General features: G+C 42.5%; 1 protein-coding gene across 1 annotated transcript in view; it reads left to right on the forward strand.

Moving 5' to 3' along the window:
* BICRAL (BICRA like chromatin remodeling complex associated protein) overlaps positions 1 to 20277 on the forward strand; it is a 1536848-nt gene extending 1516571 nt beyond the window's left edge. The window contains exon 13 of the mRNA XM_044061908.1: positions 18475 to 20277. Within this exon, the coding sequence (XP_043917843.1) occupies positions 18475 to 19223 (749 nt within the window). The 3' untranslated portion in view covers positions 19224 to 20277. The remainder of the gene's footprint in view (positions 1 to 18474) is intronic.
* Positions 20278 to 22847: the final 2570 nt, after the last annotated feature.

The raw sequence follows: 22847 nt of genomic DNA on the forward strand, positions 1-22847 counted from the left end.
AGCAATAGAAAATCCTATGCTGACAAGTGGAAAAGGTTTTGCACCTGGATCCAGCCTAAGGGAGCCAGAACAACACAGCCCTCCCTACCTCTCATCCTGGATTATCTAACAGACCTACTACATAGGGGTCTAGCCTTCTCTTCTATCAAAATTCATGCCTCTGCCATCTCTGATCATTACAGCACAGAGCCACCTCTCTTCTCACACCCTCTCATCAAACCGTCCTTAAGATGGGCTAACAACTTAAGGCCACCCAGAAGAGCTCCTACCCCAGCTTGAGACCTTAACTTTGTGTTGGAAAAGCTCACCCTAACCCCATTTGAATCTGCAGCTTCAGCAGAGTTAAAATTCCTCTCTTGGAAGACAGCCTTGCTTCTGGCCATCACTTCAGCTAGAAGAGTATCAGAGCTACAAGCACTCATGGCTGTAGAGCCCTTCATCATTTTCCATGCTGACAGGGTCTCCCTCAGGACTAACCCATCCTTCATGCCTAAAGTGGTGTCCAGTGTGGCTCTCAACCAATCCATTCATTTGCCCACCTTTTCCCCTAACCCACAAAACAAGGGAGAATGGATTCTGCACTCTCTAGATGTGCACAGACAGCTCAGATTCTATCTGGACAGGACTAAATCTTTTAGAAAAACTGATCAATTGCTAGTCAGCTTCGCAGCAGGGACAGAGGGCAAGGCCATATCCAAACAATCAGTCTCCAAATGGATAGCACACTGCATCCATTTCTTCCACAAACAGCATGGGAAACCACCCCCAAAGGGGGTCAGGACACATTCCACCAGGGCAACCTCCACCTCTGCAGCTTTTCTCAGAGGGGTCCCCACCAGGGACATCCTGGAGGCTGCAACATGGACATCTGTTCATACCTTCACCAAGCATTACCACCTGCCTATCTTCTCCAAATCCAGGTCAAGCTTTACCACCCCAGACTTGCAGGGCATCCTAGACAGCCCCCAGGCTTCTCGACTGCCTCACCCTTTTCTTCAGCTTTGGAAATCAACCCAAATGTGATGATTGTAACACTGAAACACAAAGAACATAGTACAGTTGTGTACACTTACCATAAATGTAGATGTTCGAGTGTATTCACTGTTGCAGTCCTGGTCCCCCCCCCCCATCCCCCTTGTCTTTCTCTTGCTCTCTCTTCCTTTCTCCTTACAGAGACGTTTTGGTATTTACTTTCTGCTGGTGGTGTTCTTCCACCATAACCTAGCTCCCTATTTGGGGGCTCCTGACAGGGCAAGAAAAACTGACGTAATGGTGTCGGCTGCCTGATTTTATACCACTGACGACCTGACATCAGACCTGGAGCGACATTAATCAATGCAGAAATACTAAGCCTCTGGTATTCGGGCCGACTGAGGGCAGGATAACCCAAATGTGATGACTGCAACAGTGAATACACTCAAACATCTACATTTATGGTAAATGTACACAACTGTACTTTCTCTCTTGTCTGTGTAGACTGCTCAGTGGTGGGTTAGCATATTCTTCTGTTACGGTCCACTTGTCAGCTTTTTTCTGCTTGTCTGCCTTTTGCACCCCCTTTACCCTGTAGATTTGAGACTAAACAGTTTCTTAAAGGTGTCCTACATACTAGACCTCCCAGGAAACATACTAGACCTCCCAGGAAACCTGTCCCTCCTTCCTGGGTCAGACTGGTGTCTGAGTTTCAAGTCCTTATAGCTGTTCCTCCTTTTTTAGTTTTCCATAAGGACAGGGTGTCCCTTCATACTAATCCTTCTTTTATGCCCATAGTGGTAAATGAGTGTCCTTTAATCAGTCTATTAATTTGCCCACTTTTTCCCTTCTCCGCAATCTGCTAGTGAGAAGGTTTTGCACACTTTGGATGTGCATAAACAACACAGATTTTATTTGGATAAGACCAAAGCTTTTTGCAAATCTGTTCAGTGTTTTGTTTCCTTTCATCCTAGATCTTTAGGATTGTCTTTTTCCAAGCAAACTATTTCTTCTTGAATATCTAAAGTCATTTCTTTTTGTTATTCTTTTCATGGCAAGAGCCTTTCTTCTTCTGTTAAGGCTCATTCTACTAGGGCTGTGGCTTCCTCTGGTGCTTTTTTCAAGGGTTTAGATACTAGGTATATTCTTGAGGCAGCTACCTGGACCCCTGTGTATGCTTTTACCAAACACTGTAAGTTGGATGTAATATCTAGGGCTAGAGATTGTTTTGCTAGGGCCATTCTTCATGGGTTCCTAGAGGGATGTTCATCGTGCATACAGCTGCAGTCATTACAGATGGGTTATCCTGCCGTCAGGTGGGTCCTCGGTCGGCCGAATTCCAAAATCTAGGTCCGGCGTCGGTTGTCGTCGCTTCTTCCCTGACGTCAGTGCGGCAGGGGTATAAAAGAGGCAGCCGATGCCATCTTCTTCTGTCTTTCTTGCCGCGCGGTGCCCGAAGCAGAAGCAGTTCGCAAGTGCCAGCTCCTGAGATTTAGGAAAATATTTCAGCCGAAGTCTTCTTGAAAGCTAAGTACCCCGTTGGGGAAACTTTTCTTGCCTCAGACCGATGTCAGACAAAGTTAATAATTGCATTTCATGTGGGAAGCAAATACCGCATAAGGATTTCCACTCTTTCTGTATACCTTGCTTAGGCCCAGACCATGACGTCTCGGCCTGCCGTTTTTGTGCTAGATTCAACAAGCGCACTATTAAGCGCCAGGCGGAGTTCGCCCTTCACTATTTTGGCAAAAAATTTAATTATATTATGTCGTCGGATACTCCGACTCCAGTTTTGAGTAAAAGACGCAAAGATAAGGACCGACATACGAGGTCCGCACCGACTACTGAGACCACGCTAAGGCCGACTGCCGGTTCTCCGGTGCTCAGCGAGGCGCCTACGCAGCCCCTGAGTACTGATGACACTACATTACCGGTGTCTTCAGTACCCGAGGTCGCAGGCTCCTCGGTCCCCATTCCTACTGCAGATACCGACGCCACTCTTGGCGGGGAAACTCTGAGTTTAGACAGGCCTGCCATTTCTCAAGGTGTCTTCAGGCCTTCCTCCTTCTCTATTAAAGCTTTCACTAAATCTAAAGCAGCCACGAAAACCAAGAAACAGGGTCCTCAGACCCCCTCTCAAGGCCCCATGCCTAAAAAAACAGATGCTCAAAATGGCTGAGGATTTGATTACTCTTATCAGTGGTTCTCAACCCCCCTCTGACAAAAGGCCCAGATTAGAGGAAGACTACCCTTCCTCAGGTCAAGCCTCTATTACCTCAGACCATTCTGAGGACCAGGATTATGCCTATTCTCCTTTCGAAGACTCTGATGCAGAGGAGTCTATTCCCTCGGTCTCCCCCCCTGAGGACTACTCTTTTGGGGAAATCCTACATACATTGAGGGAACACTTTCACTGGGAAGGCCAAAATTACTCAGATTCCAAGAAAAGGCTTAGGGAATTTCTTTTGCTCCCCCAGCATAGGCCCCTGGCTGTCCCTCCTGTTTTAGATATATTGGATGATGTGTACACAGAAGCCAGCCTTAATCCAGATTCTTTGCCTCCAGCTCCTGTTAAACCAGACAGGTATTACCGGGTTCCTGATTCTCACCAGTTCCTGTACAAAAGCCATACTGCTGACCCAGAAACTATTTCACAGGGTCCCAAGGGAATTAAGGCCTCTACTGCTAAAAACCCATTACCTTCAGAGAGAGATTCCAGAGCTTTAGAAAGGTGGGGGGGGGGGGGAAAGTGTACACCTCGGCCACTTTAACCATGAGGGCATTAAACTGTCAGTTCCATATGTTAAAGTATCAACAGTTTTTGTTATCTCAGTTGAAAAGCAAAATGACACACCCAGAACAACCAGATTTAAAAGAGTTGCAGGATTTGTTGCATGGTGCAGAGCAAGTGGGTAAACATACCTTGCAGTGTGGTTTTGATGCTTTAGAGGCCTCATGTAGAGCTGCTGTTACGGGGTCTGTTATACGTAGGCATGCTTGGCTCAAAGAGCAAACCTTACCAGATCATGTCAAAGCTAAATTATTAGATGCACCTCTTCAAAAAGATGTATTGTTTGGTGTTAAAGCTGAGGAGGTACTAAAGAAAATGGAGGAAAAAGCAAAATCAATGCAAACAGTGAAAGATTTCTTGCAGATACAACCTCCACGTTTCAGCAGAAACTGGCCTTCAAAAAATTGGTCCTTTCCAGCCACGGACAGACCTCAAAGGGGCAGATACAGATGCCCAAGGGGTAGAGGGCAACCTCAAGGATCTTTCAGAGCCAGACAGTAGCAAGCACCAACCCCAAGAGGTGGAGAAGATAGATCACAGTCATTTAGAAAACAGACACAATGACTTCCCCCTATACCTGCCAAACAAAGCATTAAGGGCAGCGCCTTTGGGCGGAAAACTGGCATTATTCTCAAAAAATTGGCATATTGTTACAAAAGACAAATGGATTCTGGACATTATAGACAGAGGCTACAGATTCCACTTTCACACCCTTCCAAAAATGAGAGGCATGCCAAACCTGCCACAAAATCAAAGGGCAGAGGCACAAAAACAAATTTCAGCTCTCATGGACATGAAAGCAATTCAAGAGGTACCTGCAAAAGAACAAGGTCAAGGGTTTTATTCCAGACTATTCCTGGTACCAAGGAAAGACAAAGATTGGAGACCTATCTTAGACCTATCCATCCTAAACACATATCTACAGGTACCAAAATTCAAGATGCTCACATTACAGCAGCTTCTTCCCATGCTGGGCAAGGAGTCTTGGCTGGTAACAGTGGACCTCAAGGAGGCATACCTGCATGTCCCTATCAGACAAGATTGCAGAAGATACCTCAGATTTCTTGCAGGTTCAACCCATTATCAATTCTCTGCATTGCCCTTTGGCTTATCTGCTGCGCCCAGAGTGTTTACGAAATGCCTGGCATCAGTAATCGCCTTCTGCAGAGTACAAGGAATACAAATCTACCCATATCTGGACGACTGCCTGATCCAAGTGGACAGCAAGTACATACTACTGCAACACCTGGCGTTTGTAATAAAACTGTTGAACTTCCTGGGATACACAGTCAACAAAAAGAAATCAAAACTAATACCCTCTCAACAAATAATTTTCCTGGGTGCCAGCTTGAATACAACCACCCAGATGGCCTACCTCATGCCAGACAAACAAGGGCAACTGTCTCAATACTTCAGCAAAATGGCAACTTTCACCAGGCTGACTGCAAGGAAAGTCCTGCAGGCTCTGGGTTTCATGGCATCTTGCATCCTACTAATCCCATGTGCAAAGCTGCATATGAGGAAACTTCAATGGTACCTAAAAAACTTGTGGTCTCAACACAGCCACAGCTTGGAAACAATTATACCACTCATTCCATGCCTTCAAAAGGAATTTCTGTGGTGGGCTCAAGCATGCCAAAGAAACACAGGTCTTCCTTTCTGTGTACCTCAAGCAACTCAAATCATCACAACAGACGCCTCAGACTACGCCTGGGGAGCACACATGATAGATCAGTGCATTCAGGGAAAATGGTCCCAAAAAGAGAAACACCTACACATCAACCAAAAGGAAATGCTAGCCGTGCAAAAGGCTATTATGACCTTCAAAGACCTACTGCATCCAGGCCAGCTATTGACAAGGACAGACAACACCACAGTGATGTGGTACATAAACAAACAGGGGGAAACTCATTCATACCCCCTGTGCAGGCAAGCCATGACCCTATGGAACACAGCACTGGAATTGCAAATTCAACTACAGGCACAATTCCTGCCAGGGAAGGAAAACACACTGGCAGACAACCTAAGCAGAAATATGACAGATCCACACGAATGGAAGTTGCATCCTCAAGTTTTCACAAAGATAACTCAGGCATGGGGACAGCCAGACATAGATCTCTTTGCTACCCACAGAAATTACCAGTTGAAAAAATTTTGTTCAAGGACCTATCATCCACAGGCCTGGAAAGTGGACGCACTTTCTTTCAATTGGACAACGTTGACAGTCTATGCCTTCCCGCCTCTTCCTCTGCTGCCCAAAGTTCTATTAAAAGCCAGAGCAGAGAGGCCGAAAATGATTCTCATTGCTCCAGACTGGCCAAGACAACTCTGGTATCCGCTCCTGAGGAGCCTGACACTTTCCCCACCATGGATCCTACCTCTAGTCCCTCTTCTGTTGTCCCAGCACAACTACAAAACCCTTCACAGCCAGCTCAAAACCCTAAACCTAGCTGCATGGAGAATTCCTTGATTTCCCAACAGACCCTCCTCTCCAAGGAGGTGCAGGATGTCATCTTGGAGGCCAGAAGACCTTCTACTAGAAAAGCCTACTCCGCCAAATGGAAACGATTTTGTGCCTGGAATCAAGAAAAGGGCCAGAATCCTTGGATAATAAATTTACCTCAAATTTTACAGTACCTAGCTGAGATGTTAAACAGTGGACTTTCCTTCTCCTCCATCAAAATCCACGCTTCAGCCATTTCTGCACAATACAACACAGATCCTCCTTTATTCTCTCATCCTCTCTTAAGGCAGTTCCTCAGAGGGGCAAAGAATATAAAACCCCCAAGGAAACCACCAGTCCCTGCTTGGGACCTCAACTTCGTATTGGAAAAGCTGACCCTTCCTCCCTTCGAGCCAGCTTCTTCAACAGAACTACAATACTTGTCATGGAAAACAGCCTTCCTTCTGGCTATCACCGCAGCACGCAGGGTTTCGGAGCTACAGGCCCTCATGGCTGTGCAACCTTTCATCATTTTCCATCAGGACAGAGTTTCCTTACGAACCAACCCTACCTTTATGCCAAAGGTAGTTTCCAATGTAACTTTGAATCAGACTATCCACTTACCTACCTTTTATCCTAATCCACAAAACAAAGGGGAAAGACTACTACATTCCTTGGACATTCACAGACAACTTTGTTACTATTTGGACAGGACAAAGCCATTCAGGAAATCCGAGCAACTCTTTCTGTCCTATGCTACAGGTGCTCAAGGAAAGGCTATTTCCAAACAGACAATCTCAAAATGGATAGCCCACTGCATACGCTTTTGTTACTCATTTCATGGAAAAACTGTGCCTACATGCATCAGATCCCACTCCACCAGGGCCACAGCTACCTCTGCAGCTTTCCTCAGGGTGGTCCCTACCAAGGACATTTTGGAAGCAGCCACTTGGAGTTCAGTGCACACTTTCTCCAAGCACTATCACCTTCCACTGTACTCTAAATCTAGAGCGGGATTTGCAACAGCAGTCTTGCAGGGCATCCTCGCCCCTCCTAGCTCCACTTAGTGCCTGCCACCCCTACTTAGCTTTGGGATTCTTCCCATCTGTAATGACTGCAGCTGTATGCACGATGAACATAGTACAGTTTTGTACCTACCATAAATGTAGATGTTCGAGTGCTCATACAGCTGCAGTCCAGGTTACCCCCCCCTCCGTCCCCTCTTAGGACAGGCCTTATGACAAACACCTTCTCATACAACCTATTTGGGGTATTCTTTTATGGTGTATTTGCTTGCAACTAATGCTTTTTGATTATTCTATATTGCATGATTACATAAATTTATGTTTTGCCTTCCCTCTGGGGGCACCTGACATCTGGGGCAAGAAAAACTGAAGTAGATGGTGTCGGCTGCCTCTTTTATACCCCTGCCGCACTGACGTCAGGGAAGAAGCAACGACAACCGACGCCGGACCTAGACTTTGGAATTCGGCCGACCGAGGACCCGCCTGACGGCAGGATAACCCATCTGTAATGACTGCAGCTGTATGAGCACTCTAACATCTACATTTATGGTAGGTACAAAACTGTACTTTCTGCTGGTCCTTCCTCCTCCCTCTCTTCTTTCTGAGCTTTTGCACTCTCCCTATTGTAAGGAATACTAGACAGTGAAATGGAAGGACATGGTCCAGTTATATAAAATCTTACCATAATGGTAGCTGTCTTTCTCTTCACTGTTGCAGTATTCACTCCTCCCCCTGGTTCTTTTCCCTTCTGGATGTGCTTGTTACCGGTCTAATCCTTTGACTGGTGTTCCTACTGGGGCTCTCAATTCTGAGGATGGTACATCCAGATGTCACCTTTATACCCTACGCTGTATGCGAGGAGCATATGTGTGAAGTACAGTGTTCCCTTAACAACTTAAAGGCTTTGGTATACTTTCTGGATGTTGGGCCGCCATTGGCAGGGGAACCCTGTTGTAAGGAATACTGCAATAGTGAAGAGCAGGAGATCTACCATTATAATAAGATTTTACACAATTGTACTGTCATCTGAATGCGCACTACTGCATCAAATTAAACTTTCACACCTGAAGATATTTACGTGTTTGGCTGGGAACTAGTCATTACCAGTTCAGATCCTGCCCTTTGGAATTACCACAGCCCCCAGAGTGTTCAGCAGATGTATGACAGTGGTGGCAGCTCACTTGAGACTAAAAGTATTCTGAGTGTTTCCATATCTAGATGACTGGTTCCTCATCTCCTATGCATCTCCTTCAACAATCCAGGGATTATTTGCTCCAGATTTGTCACTTACTGGAAATAACCATCAATTATGCCAAGTCAAATCTGACACTAGTACAGAACCTGGAGTTTACTGGCACACATCTGAACACAACACAAATTGTATCTTTACCAATTCATCGCATTGACACACTCAGATCCCAGGTTTATCAAATTCAATCCCATCCGTCTCCTCCAGCCAGATTCACTCTTCACACATTGGGGTCTATGACAGCAGCAATAGCCTTACTTCCTTCAGCACATTACTATATGTGTGTTCTTCAATGGACTCTGTTCAGTGGTCTATTCTTCGACAAACTCTATCTTTTTCAGTTGAGCTTACACCAATTTGCAAACGCCATGTCCAGTGGTGGATCCAGTTGGATGACATTTATCTATGCTTACCCTTTGTTTTACCGCCCTCAATAGCCACAGTGACTATGGACACTTCCCAGGTGGGGTGGGGCATTACTTGTGAAGTATAGTCCAAGGCATGTGGTCCCCCAAGATAGCAATTCATATATCATTGTCTTGGAGATGAGAACAGTCCTATTAGCATTGCAGGCATTCCAAGATGCTCTTCCTCTAGAGACTATTGCAGTTCAGACTGACAACATGCCTGTAATCTCGTACAGCAACAAACAAGGGGGAATGTGGCAATGGGCAATCTCCACTAACTGCTTTCTAGTTGCAATGCACATTCCAGGGAAGGCCAGCATACTAGCAGACAAACTCAGCAGGTCTATTCTGATGACCCACAAATTCCAGGTTTGAGTCCTATTCTTTGAGCTGTACCTTTCTTTGTCTTAATTAATTAGGATTTTATGGCAACAAATTTGATCTGAGGTACTGAGAATGGACTAGGGCATTGTGGGTAGAGGGAGGAGCTCAAGAGTTGGATCCAAAGTCTAAAATTTGCAGCCGAGTCGGATTTAGGGATCTGATGCGTAACCAATTTGTTGAGGAAGAATGAAAATGGACAACACAGATGTCTGTTTCCCAGTAGACTTCCATTTCCCATTCATGTAAAAGCTGATTTTTTGATTTCTAACCATATGAATGCAAACAGTAACAGCTCTAGTAAAGTAGCCTTTGACAATCATCATTTTCCAGTGAGTGATGGGCTGCCGATTAGAAAAATATGCTGTACTTAACAAATCAATTTAACATTCTAACAGATTTTTTCTAGGAAGTCGTTAATCCTTCCCTCCCTAGAGCAGAAACTGCAAAAGTACAGTTGTGTAAGAAAACTTAACCATAACTGCAGATGATTGAATAGCTCATTGTTACATCAGCCTAAGATATAGGAGTTGTCCAGCCAAGGATCAGACTACTTGGCCAGCTTCCAAAGCTTTAGGGCACCTTCCACGTGTCTTAGTCACTGAACAGTTCAAGGAGATAGGTACAAAAGTAGGGTCCAGGGAGCAAAAACTTCAGGTTTCTTGCCACGGAAAATGGAGGCTACAATCCTGCAGGATAGGAACAGTAATGAATAATCCCAAACTCTAGCATTAAATAGCAAAAAAGAGGGGGTAGAGGGATGGCGTAGGTACTGCAACAGCAATCTACTTAACCATATACTGTTATGATGTTCATCATTACATCACTGTTGCAGTAGTCTTAGCTATATGGGAAGAATACCAGAGCTTATAAAGAAATAAAAGGGAGGAGAAAGAAGGATCAGAGTCCAGGAGGCTATGGTGAATAGTCCTAGCAAAGTCTGTTTGTGGACCTAGAGAAGGAATCTAGTTTATAGCACTCAGTAAATTTGTTTACAGATGACTAGGTTGCTATCTCTAGTTTATTTTTAGAGTCTACTCTTTTCCAAATAGCAACAGAAGTAGCCAGAGACGTTGTAGAATGGACCCTAACTTTACCTGGAAGTCTCCTGTTGTGGCAAGAATAAATAAAAGCATCAGTATGAGGCAACCTCTTAGAAACTGTTTTGACAATGATTGCCCTTTTTTCTTACCTTCATAAGAAGTAAACAGTTGATCAGCACTCCTGAAGCTTTTTTGTCCATTCAATGTGGTATTTGACTTGCCTGTGAATATCTGGAGTGGGTAAAATTCTCTCTCTCTTATTTTTTGGTTCTAGGAAGAAAATGGGAGATGAGTTGCTTGGTTCAGTGTAATCTCTGAAGTAACCTTAGGTATAAAGGAAGGATCTGTTTTCAGTGATAACCTATCTCTGTGAAATACGAGATACGGCTGATATACCATTAACAGCTCGTAACTCAGATACTCATCTCACTGAAGTCAGGGCAATGAGTAACACTGTGCCCCCAAATAAGAACTTCAAAAAGCCTTGCGTGCAGGTTCAAAAGGAAACAGTGTAAGTTTTTCCAGCACAAAAATAAGATCCAAAGGAGTCAACTGCCTTTTGGAGGGAAATAGAAAACCCCTTTCAAAAACTATCCCACTTCAGGTAAAGTAGAAATTAGGCCTAAGGGCAGACAGAGATGGCCTAAGACGAATCTTGATAGTAGAGTAAGAAAGGCCAGAGGATAATCACTCACACAAATATTGCAGAACCAGTTATTGAAAGGGTCCCGGTTCTTGACATGACACTAAAAAAAATCTTTTCCACTTTTCAGCAGCAGGATTATTTTGCCTCCTTTAATACCTGCTGCACATACTCAGGAAAAAAAGGTGAATTCTATCATCCAGGCAGACAGTTGAAGAAACTGAATGTTGGGATTTATCAAATAACCCATGTCTTGTGTAAGTAGGTCCATTTTGTGAGGATGCTTGTGGTAATTGCCCTTGGTCATTTTTAAAAGAAGGGAAAATAACTGATGTTTGTGACAAAAGGGGGTCACCTCAATTACCCCTGGAGAGTCCTTCTGCACATTGAGAAGAATTCTGTCAGTAGAAATAGTGGAAAGCTATACAGTAGCATTCCTGTCCATAGGAATGTAAAGGTATCTATCTTCCAGGCTTGTGTGCAAGGATTCCTGGAGCAGAATTTCTCTGTTATGAAAGAAAGCAAACAGATCTACTCGAGGTGTTCCCCACAGGTGGATCAGTTCTTACAAGACCCCGAGATGAAGTTTCCATGCATTGGGGGTCTGTCCTGGTCCGACTGAGTTTGTCTGCAATAAGGTTTTGCTCCAATGGAATATATGAAGCCTGAGGAGTCAGATTGAGGAGTGATATAATAGTTAAAGACGTTTACCTCACAAAGTACAGGGTTTGAATCTCACATTTGAACGGGAAGTTGTCTAGGCTAAAATGGCTCACAAGAGCAGCTAGCCTAGTACTTAGCTGTGAGATAAAATGAGACCTCTCAGGCAATCATAGCCAGTCTGCAAAGGAGGTAGAATCTGGTATTCCGTTATTTATTTATATACCACATCACTGTGGTGTACACTAGCAGAGGACCTGGGGACCAGTGATAAATCAAGGCCTTCAAAGCAATGATAACAGACATCTCAATGACAGGATCCCACAGTGCTTGCACTTTTATTCCTTTTGAAATCACTTGCCACTCTAAATGTGAAGCATCTCGGATGACTGTCAGGATGGGGGATGGAAAATAGACTAGAAGACCTGGATTGCAAGCTATCTGGTCTACTCACCTTCTAGTGTCAGTCTTCACAAATCACAGAACTGGAATCTGTAAAGTCTGAAAAACCAGAGGGTGTCGATGCCGAGTCCAGTCTGATCTCAGGTACCATAGCATTTCCCTCATGTGCAGTCTGGCAAGGGGTAGCATGATAATCATCAATGCCATGTACCACAAAATCTTGAGAGCCTCCCTTGCAGATGATTGGTTTAGGCTAGAGAAACTTGGGAAGAACTGTTAGAGCATTTCTGTTTTGTCTGAAGGCAGAAAATTAAGTTATATACTCACCATAACTAGGCATCTGTGTTGTCCATTTTCATTCTCTCTCAACAAATGGGTTATGGATCAGATCCTTGGATCCAACTCGGCTGCATACTCTAGACTTTGGATCCACCTCTTGAGCTCCTCCCTCTACCCATAATGCTGCAGTCCATTATCAATACTTCAGATCAAGTTTGTTGCCATAAAATCCCAATTAATTAGATAAAGAAAGGTATAGCTCAAAGAATTGGGCTCAAACCTGGCAGTATAAGTTCCAGTAAAAAATCCAACAGCTTCCATCAGAAAGAAGAAGAACTTTAAAAACAATGTTTTTGCAGGGGCAACAAGCCTACCTGCACCCCATAACTTTACATCTTAGTAATTCTAATCCTGATTTCTGACACCCTTTTGTCATTTCTGTGCAGTGTCTGATTAGTAGTAAATCCTGACCTTCCAGCAGCTGAGCTATCTTTTACACTGCATGTAAAATTTGACTGATCAGTCATTAACTTAATTCATGCTGTTTGATGTGGCATCTTCCAGTGCTTGCTTTAAAACTTCTACATGATAGATGTTTTTTCTGCACCCACTTCATTGCCCGTTCACCGTGCCACAAGGCATAATTGTCTGGTTCACGACTCAGCAAGAGTCAAGCCCCGATGGGTAACTCAGTACTTGAAGACTGACCCCTAGGCTTTTCTTCTTGGCCTCTTTGAACTCGTTCCATCCTGGTGGGTTTACTGCTTTGGATTCTACTGAGTTGTAGATCTGTTAAGAGGATCCCAGTGTTACATACAGCAGATATATTCTACCAGAGCCATATAATCTACAAGGTGGGTCCTTCTTGATGAGTCTCAAATAACCTCCCATCTCCCTCTGTACTTGCATACACCCTCCACTGTCAGAATTGTCTGTAAAGCAAATTTTAAGTTGTATATTATTTGCTGTTATAAATGCCAGCTCTTTTTTTTTTTTCTTGATTTGTGTTCACTCAGTGGTTGGGGTGGATTTGAGGACTTGCTTCATAGGTGTGTTCTTATAGTTCAGTGCATGATTAAACCACCAGGGTGGGAGGTTGGCATAACGGTTAAGGTTTTTACCTTACAGACACAAGGTGCAGGGTTGGATTATCACATGAGGTAATTAGCTAGGCTTAAAATGACCCACAAGAGTTGTTAGCCTAGTACTAATCTATGAACCAGCAAATCCTATCGAAAGAATGTATGGCACTGTGGACCTCCACCAGATAAGTAGGACCCATATACAAACACCAAGATTTTGAAGGTAACATGAAAATAGATCTGTATTCAGTGCAAACTGCAAAATAAGTGCAGTGTGATGGTAATATGGTGTGCCAGTAAATAGCATGACAGCAGCTGAAACAGTTTTGTTTTGAGGCATCCAGTAATCCAGTTGGGAATAGACCCACGTATGAATGACTACTGATAGGAGAGATTGAGGCATAATATGCTTCATTCTAGAGATGTTACATAGATGGAAAAAAAGCTATTTCATGGCAGCTGGCAGCTGGCACCTAGCTCCTAAGCTTCAGACAGTTGTCTAGGACCATACCTAGGTCACACATCTAGGTATGGTCAAGGTTATTGCTTCTGTAAAAGATACATGAAAGAAATGTCAAAGATGCAGTATCTTTTAAGGAACTGTCATGGCTTCAGTTTTGTACCTGTTCAGCTTCAACCAGTTTTTAGGATTAGCCCTTGATGAATAACATCCAAATCATTAACAACTGAGTACACATTTGCCATGAGGGAATAAAAAGAATAGCAGGTATTATTAACAATATAGTCGTATGCCATACCTGTCCTTCTAGTCAGATCCTCTAGTGGGAGCATAAATACCATGAAAAAGAAAACTGCCCAATATTGAGCCCTGTGGTACTTCACACAGCCTAGAAGAAATGGGACAGAGGAACATAGGCCTAAAGATACTCTCTGGCTGTGGTGGGTTTGTTGAGATTTAAGAAATTCTAAAGGCATTGAAGAGAGACAACAGTAAAATTGCAGTTGCTTAGTCAAAATGCCATCATCTGTTGTGTAAGATAGGCAAGTACTAGGCTAGCTGGCCTTGTGGGCCAGTTTAAGCTTAGCAAGTTTCTCTCTGTGCTTAAATTAACCTATCCCATTTGGTTAGAGATTGGCCTTACCCATCCCATGTTCGATAATTGTATATCACCCTTTATGAGAATAACTGGGTTCATACCATCGATAATTTGAGGGGACCCTTGTATCCAACAGGGCTAACACAGATTCAAACCCATTGTCTCTTTCCATAAGGAGATCATTTGTTACTCAAGTACAATGCAGTCCTTACTTCTGAATGTGCAGGCTGATTATACAGGGTTCCACAAAATAGACGAGACGTCTTAGAAACTTTAGAGCAGATCCAGCAGTTGTTTCCTTTTCTTGCTTCAGCGCAGTATCAGAAAAAGACTGCTGGCACTGCTGTTTATTACCTAACAAAAATAGAGAGAATTGATTATGTTTGGCAAGAGGATGTTCTTTATCCTTGCCAGGTTCAATATACGTTAACTTTAAGCAAGTTTGGACACCAAGGAGCAGTTGGTTAAATTGGATTCCAGTGCAGACTGAGTATATGTATGTGTTTTTTTTATTGTGGTTCTCCACAAATGTAGCAACTACAACAGTTACAGTATGGAGCATGCCTGACTGTAAATTTAGCCACACCACCTGCCCCCAGAAGGAAGCATTTGAATTCTTCAGCAGAATCCCCCACTGTGGACATTGATCTGGTTGAATGGAGAACTTCTGCCCAGTCCCCTGTCAATAGCCCCAAGTTCAGGGAGATAAAACAGTTGACCCAGCCTTCCCTGAGGACAAGATCTTCAGGAGGCTTTCCATTCTACCACACATACTTCTTGGGTGAGCTCTCCTGGTGGCAGAATGATTGCACTGGTGTATATTGGCTATGGTGAGAACCATATGTAGATGATTTCATCCCTACAGCAGACAGGCCTGAAGACGCCTGCCTTGATTGACTCCACTGAAGTGTCAGGAGCCCTCAAAAAGAGCCTTCCTTGCCACAGATAAGGATTCATGGACAATAGATCAGTTTGGAAGAGTATTTGTGCCTAAGGTACATTCACCATTCAGGCATTCAGTTACTTAGCACACACTGCATGCATTCAGTATATTCCAGCAGAAGTTACACTAAACACTTTGAAAAAGATGCCTCATTTCTGAAGAAAACTAGAGTCACAGATGGCAATAGTGATCAGTGTTTTTATGCTCTCCATTAGACTAATTCAGTATGTCTGAGAGATCTGCAAGAGTGACTGGATTAGGCATAGCAATATGATGGCATATCTGACTCAGGCATTCTTATGTCCTTCACTACTGCTCTGCATTATGGTCTTTTTTTATTTGGGCTCCATGTGAAAAGCAAGCTTGTGAATAGTGGACAGGAAAGCGATACATTTGTAGCTATGGGAGTTAAGTTTTCCATTCCAGAGAGGACCTTTTCAAGGAACCAGATGAATGTTCAGAACTTAGGGTTCCAAAAAGTCCAGAGGCAGCCATACAAGCAGTGTATAGATGGAAATTACTGTGGATGGGGGGGTGGTGGCAGAATGACTGATGTCCTACAGGTAGAGGGGGTCCACAGAGCCAGGAATTCCATAGCCTTCCCCCTGGAAGCCAGCTACAGACTTATTGGGGTCTCACCTTACTGTCCTCCCCATGAGGCAATCAGGGGTTCAAATCTCCATTCATGTGCAGGTGTGGCAGGCCATCACACAGGATAGAGGTATAAAAGGATCATATACAGAGGTAACAAGATTCCCTTCATTTCTCCTCAAAGGCCACCCATTATTTCCCTTTTTTATGTCCCACCCTGTCATGGCAGTGGCCAGTATTAATGTTGCAAACCTTTTGCATAAAAGCGCCATCCAGGAGGTTCCATCAGACCAGGAATGGTCCAGGATTTATCCAAGATTTGTTTTTGTACCAGAAAAGGTGATGAATCTCAGGCCCATCTTGGATTTAAGCGACCTAAATCAGTACATACCAAAAACAAAATTCTGGATAATCACAGCACAATCAGCCCTTCCCTGCCTATGGAAAAGTGACTGAGTGTGCTGTTTAGACCTGCAGGATGCCTATCTACACATCAGAATAGTCAAGGTATCCACAAAGTCCTTGCAGTCCCAGCCCAGGTGGGACACAGTCATGATCAGTTCAAAGCCCTGTTATTTAGTTTCATAACAGTTTTCAAGGTGTTTACCAAATGCATAGTGGCAGCTCACCTGAACCTGCAAGGATCAGGATGTTCCCACACTGAAATGACTGTTCTTAGCTCCCCCTCCAGAGAGTCACTGATTTGGGTGCAGGACTACTTTCTGCATCTGTTCTTGTCCTTAGGGGTATGCCTGAATGCTGTGAAGTCCTAACTGAAGCCATCACAGGTACACTCATTTATTGGCTGCCACCTGAATACATTGACTAAATTAGCTAGTGTTGCTGTCCTCCATGCAGTTAGCTATACCATCTCTGCTGTGTCAGCCTGATCCTACAGCATCCTTGTGTCTCAAATTGTTAGAACCAATGATAGCCTCTTAATTACCTAGCTGCCTTTGTCTGACACCATTTATAGGTTTAACAGTTGAACAGTTCAGCGGTCCTAGACACTGGATCCACTGATTCAAACAGTTTTTCTCAAGTTTATCAGCATCATTGTTGATGACTGTGCAAGAGAAGTCTTTCATAGAGCTGCCCCTTTACTTCTACTTCCCACTATCACAGTTACCAAGGACTAGTCAGCCCAAGGGTTTTGAGAAGGGAATTGCTTAAAATAGATGGTGCAAGGGACATGGACAAACCAGGAGACATCCTTGCATGTTAATGTCTTGATAATGAGGGCAGTTCTACTTTTGTTGCATGATTTTCAGCACCTTTTTCCACAGGTTGAAATCAGTATTTTCTCTGATAATATGGGTGTTCTACATAAATCAACTGTGGGGAACCAGTCCTACCCATACTTTGTGAGGCTGACTGTGAGAGTGGCGTTCTCATCATTTTCTAGTAGCATTGCAAATCTTGGGACAAGCCAGCTCTCTTCCATGCAAGCTGAGGTGAAGTTTACCGATGCTGCACAAGAGGTTTCTTAGTCTAATGGTGACAAACATAATTTTTCATCATTGAGGGAACCAATACCATAGCCTTTTTGTGTCCTTGACCAACACCGAAAGCATCTTCTTTTCCATAATACCTTCATTTATCAAGCATACATTTAAGCTTAAATCAATCTATCAGTCTCACATTCTTCTTTTTACAGTTTTATGATAAAAGAGACTACAGGTTGCATTGTTTGGATGTTGATAGACAGTTATGATTTTAACTGCATGTAACTAAAGATGCTTGAAGGGATGACTAGCTTGTTGCATTTGTTTCATCTAGAATAGGCCAAAATGTGTCCGAAGTCATCTTACTTAGATGGCTTTCTGAACGTGTTACTTTCTCTTGCTAGACAAACACCAAAGGCACATTCCACAAGTGGCATCTTAAATTCCTTAGCATATTTTTGGAATACTGTACTTCTATTGATAACATTTGTGTTGCTGTGATGTGAGTTTCACTGCACACTTTTTGTAATGCACTGTAAGTGATTGTGATCTCCAGATTCAGACTAAACTTCAGAGTCACCATTCTTCGTAGTATTCTGACATGAATCTATGTAAGAGTAGCAGCTTGGGACTCTGTTGTACTGTTGAGACTGGATCTAGCAAGGTACAAAAGTTGGGTATTGAATACAATGTTAGAGCTTCATAATCCATGGCTGTCCTCTTCAACATACTTTGACCACTGTCCCCATTTTTCAGTAAATACCACCATGGAGGGATCTAGCCATTTCATCCCAAGACCTGTAAACTGTTTTTATTTATGTATGTCAAGTGTGATATAAACTGTACAGAAGTAGCAAAACTCTGGAGAAATGGGGAAGCATGGGGCATTATGGTAGTGAGGAGAGGAGTTTGATCTTGGGTGAGCTTTTGTATGTTTTGGTGTGTGAAAATTGCTACTTAATATGGCTTTGCACTGCTGAAAATTATTTTTTAGTGTGTCAGAATTTGTAATTTTGCTTTTTTAATGCAGCTTTAATAGTAGGTCACTTTTATTTTTCAGATGGTTACCTGGCTGACTTCTGTTGTCTTTCAAAATGCCTTGAAAAATGTAATGATAAAACACAGTTCATGGAAACTGCATCTGCCTCAGCTTTGGATGTTCCTGATCAGAAGGATTGTGCTCTGACTCACAGCAGTGGTGCAGTAAGTGCTGCCATCATGAAATTCGGTAAAAACAATGGTAATGTTGTGTCTGTTGGGAAAACAATGCAAATGGACATTAATGAAAATAAACTGGAAGACATTAATAGATTGCTGGAAGCAAAAAAGTACAACAGTCATTGTTCGGAAGAAAAAGTTTTAGACTCCTGTAGAGGGTCTTTAGTATCTGATGGAATATCGCCAAGATCATTTAAAAATGGCAGTAACGCAGACAGGTTACCTAGTAAAACAACTAGTGTAAACCCAACATCTTCATGTAGGAACTCATGTCAGGGCAAAATTCAGAACTCTTCAGGTAACGAGTCTGTATGCCTAACTGCAAAAGAGAGCAGTGAGTCCCAAGAAATGGCATCACTTAATGAGCATATAGAGTCTACATTCAAAAGTATTTTGGAATTAAAAAACAAACAAACTGAACTAGAAAGTAAAACACCTGTGTCTAACAATCCTGACCTGCAGCTTCCACAATTTACAGCTGTAGCTTCAGGGGGAAACTGCCTTGAAAAATTTGCTGCAGACCACAAAGAAGGTGCTGCAGAAACGGACTCTGTTTTAGAAGCAGCTGTGAACAGTATATTAGAATGTTAATAGTGCCATGGACAAGTACTTTTTCTAAACAACTGCAGTAGGACAAAAGGTGAAGCAAACAAGCAGCTGGAATATTGGAATTTGTCATAGACTGAACCTGAAAACAGATTTGTTTAGTCTTGTTTATCCATCCAAAAACATAAATTTTAGTTTTGTTTTACAATGGGATAAGTATTAGCTTGTTCCACTGGTTGTATGTGAATTTGAATTAGAAGTATTCAATGTTAAACTCATTTGTTTTAAAAATTGAAGAAAGCCCTAGTTATTTCTTCATTTTGGGCTGTTATGCCATTTATTATTGTCAGATTTGCAATGGAATGTATTATTTGTAGTATAGTTATATTTTCTGAAAACAGATGCAGAACAGTTATGTATTGTTATAGTAATACAGCTGTCTGCATCATATTTGTCTGTATACACACCCATGTACATATACATGCATGTGCCCACACAAGCATATTTCTGCAACTGTACAGTTGGTTATCAGCTATTTCCCTGTACACTTAGTGTGAGTGTGTATGCATGTGTATGTATATGAGCATATGTATATATGACAACAAATTTTGTGTACTTGAATGTCAGCATGCATGCCCAACACAGGCACAAAGTACTTTGTGCTACTTTTCTTAATACAGATGTTTCTGGTCTTTGTTTTGTAGATACCATTGCCAGCAGCAGCCACATGTTTTGAAAAGTAGAATTTTTCTACTTTAGTAAAACTCATTTTAATGCTATCATTTAACTTGGCCAGTCTCCCACCATTAGTTTAGATGAGCAGTACTTCTGTGCCGTGCCACTTTGTCAAACCTATTTTAGTGTTTATTGTATGTCTTTTGGCTATGCTTATTTATTTATTTCTTATATCAGTTAAATGTTGTTTTTGGTTCCTGCATCCGTGGTGTAGCTGATATTTACGCTCTTCTAACTTTTCTGTTTCTGGGGTGTGTACCTAATCAGGTACACAAAAATGTGTGTTTGATAGGGCAGCCATCCTGTCTTACTAGTATGTACATAAAGTGTCCTGGAAAAAAACTAAATGAATATTTTGATAATCCTTTGAGTATTGAAGTTGAGTTCATTTTTTTGGTTTTGGACATTTAGAAACTATTAGAAGGATAACTTTGACTTTGATTATAGATTTCGACCTACATAATGCAACATGTCCTCTCAGTTCAGTCTCACTTGCATTACCAACAGTGCCTTCTTTGTTTGGCATATTAAGGAGGAAGGGAACCTATGCTTGGTCCTATGTGCCATTATTCTTGATTTGTTATGCACCTTGGAGTATGGCACAAGAGTACGTACTTTATGCATTCTTGTACATATGTCTACTCCTTGTAATATGTGGGTGATATTCCCAGAGATGGCCACACCTTCACCAGGGAGAAACAGCAGGAGTACACATCCTTCTGCCCCCACCAGATTCACTTCCCCTAGAGAGAGAGAGAGAGAGAGAGAGCCTCAGCTGTTGGTCCTTCGTATGCCATCCAGTTGTTTTAGCAAAGCGTCCATTCTTATGATCATGTTGAGTCACTAAACAGCTTTAAACCGAAAGCCTTTGGATGAAAGTGTATAAATGAAATTCACTTTTAGCGATCACCAAACTTTTTCTTTTGGGGGGGTTGGAGGTTCAGTTTCTCTGCAGCCCCAATGTGGGGGAAAGACCCCTTCAAGTTATATATACCAGCTCCAAGGTTATACAGCAGTGGGGGAAGAGTGCAACATCAAAGATCACCCAAAGAAGTTTTTATCCGTATGATTTAGAACAGTTTGCTAACCCAATAGGAACCTCATTCCTATACCTAATGCTAGCTGCATGAGAGGATGTGCACCAGAGAGCCAGATGATTATAAGGCTGTTTTTTTGTTTTGGCTTAGTAACATATATGTTAATAGACATGCACACATAGCAAGTTCCCCACTGTTGGTGTGCATTTGTTTTCTGTGTGCATAGTGTGGCATTGTGTTGTGTGGACAGTCAACTACTCTGTGCATATATATCTGAACATGATTTCACAGATGGGTTGACTGTTTGTCTTGTAAAGTGAGCAAAATGTTTTGGTACCAGTAAAAATGGAGATTCATTGTTGCATTCTCATATGCAGTGTTACGTGGTACATTTCAACAGTTCCTCTAGATGTTTGAAGAAAGAATCCTAGATGAGTGGGAGAGACAGTACACTGTAATATATTTATTTATACTAGACTCCATATAAATAGTGGTAAGGTATTTTTGTACTAACTTTAATGATTTAATGGTTCGTGTGCCCACATGGCATTATCAAAAATGACAGTAAATCTTTGCAATATTAGGTTAAATTTGAGTTTATTGCACTATTCCTAAATAATAAAATTTGTGAGGTAGGGGTTCATTCTGTTCTTGAGCAGAGCATTTCAGTGCTCATTTAAGTTGTTGTTTTTCTTTCAGCTTTTCCCTGTTAGGGGTCGCCACAGCGGAACTTCGGTCCGCTAATGATTGGCAGTCGATTTCTATGGTGCCGAGGCGCCAGCCCGCCGCTCAACCTTCAACAAAGGCATGCCTATTCACGCATGTCTTTCGAACGCCACTCAACCGTGGGGAGGACATGCAGACTCCACACAGAAGGCGCTCCAGCCAAGAATCAAACGGGAGAACCTCTTGCTGTGAGGCAACAATGCTACCACTGCACCACCGCGGCTTCAGTGCTCATTTAAGTACATATACAAAATGGATAAGACAAGCATCTCTTCTGACAGAATGAAATGTTGTCGCACGTCTGACACATGCTTTTACCCCCCCCCCCAAGAAAACTTTATGTATTTTATAAGCTTGAACTTCCTGACATATATATGGTAATGCCCTGTATATGCACACATACAGTGGTTTCATGTATTCTGTAAGCAGTCTCTTAAGTAACAGCACACTTAAGGCATACATGTATTCAAGTCTTACAGTGTGTGTGCGTGCATGCGTGTGTGTGTGTGTGTGTGTGTGTGTGTGTGTGTGTGTGTGTGTGTGTGTGTGTGTGTGTGTGTGTGTGTGTGTGTGTGTGTGCGTGTCTACTTGTAAGGGTGCATTTTTTTGTAATACCTGGTTTTATGTGACACACAGACCAGTATGGACCTTGGCAAAGTGCAATACTTAGCATTGCATGGCAGTGTGAATTGAGTACTGTTGGATTCTTAACTGCATTTTACTTTGTTTCAACATCATGTTTTCTGGAGGTATATGTGTATGTCATAATTTATTGCAAGTGCTTGCTTCCACTTAAACAATCCTTTGCAAGCTGGTAGTTTTTTTGCGTTGTATGGCTCGTAGCTTCAGAATCTGTTTGTCTAAGGCTAATGCTCGGCATTTGCTTACCTGTGGTAATACGAAAACCAGAGCTTATGATCCAATCACAGTAGTTGTGTGAGCAACAGTGTTCATTGATTTGTGAATTAAAATTTTATTTACTACATTTAAATTCCCTGATAAGTATAGAAGTAGTACTTTAAAATAACAGACTGAACTTTTAAGCCTGCAAATGCTACGAGAAGTCCAGAAGAGCCATATGACGTGCATGTAAACTGCTGGAATTGTTCTACAAAGAACATGTGTTTTTTTTTCAGTTTAATAAGATACACAGTATAAGGAATCTGACTGA

The sequence above is a fragment of the Protopterus annectens genome, chromosome 1.part0, assembly GCF_019279795.1.
Source record: "Protopterus annectens isolate FY-2018-M chromosome 1.part0, PAN1.0, whole genome shotgun sequence".
Taxonomy (NCBI): domain Eukaryota; kingdom Metazoa; phylum Chordata; order Ceratodontiformes; family Protopteridae; genus Protopterus; species Protopterus annectens.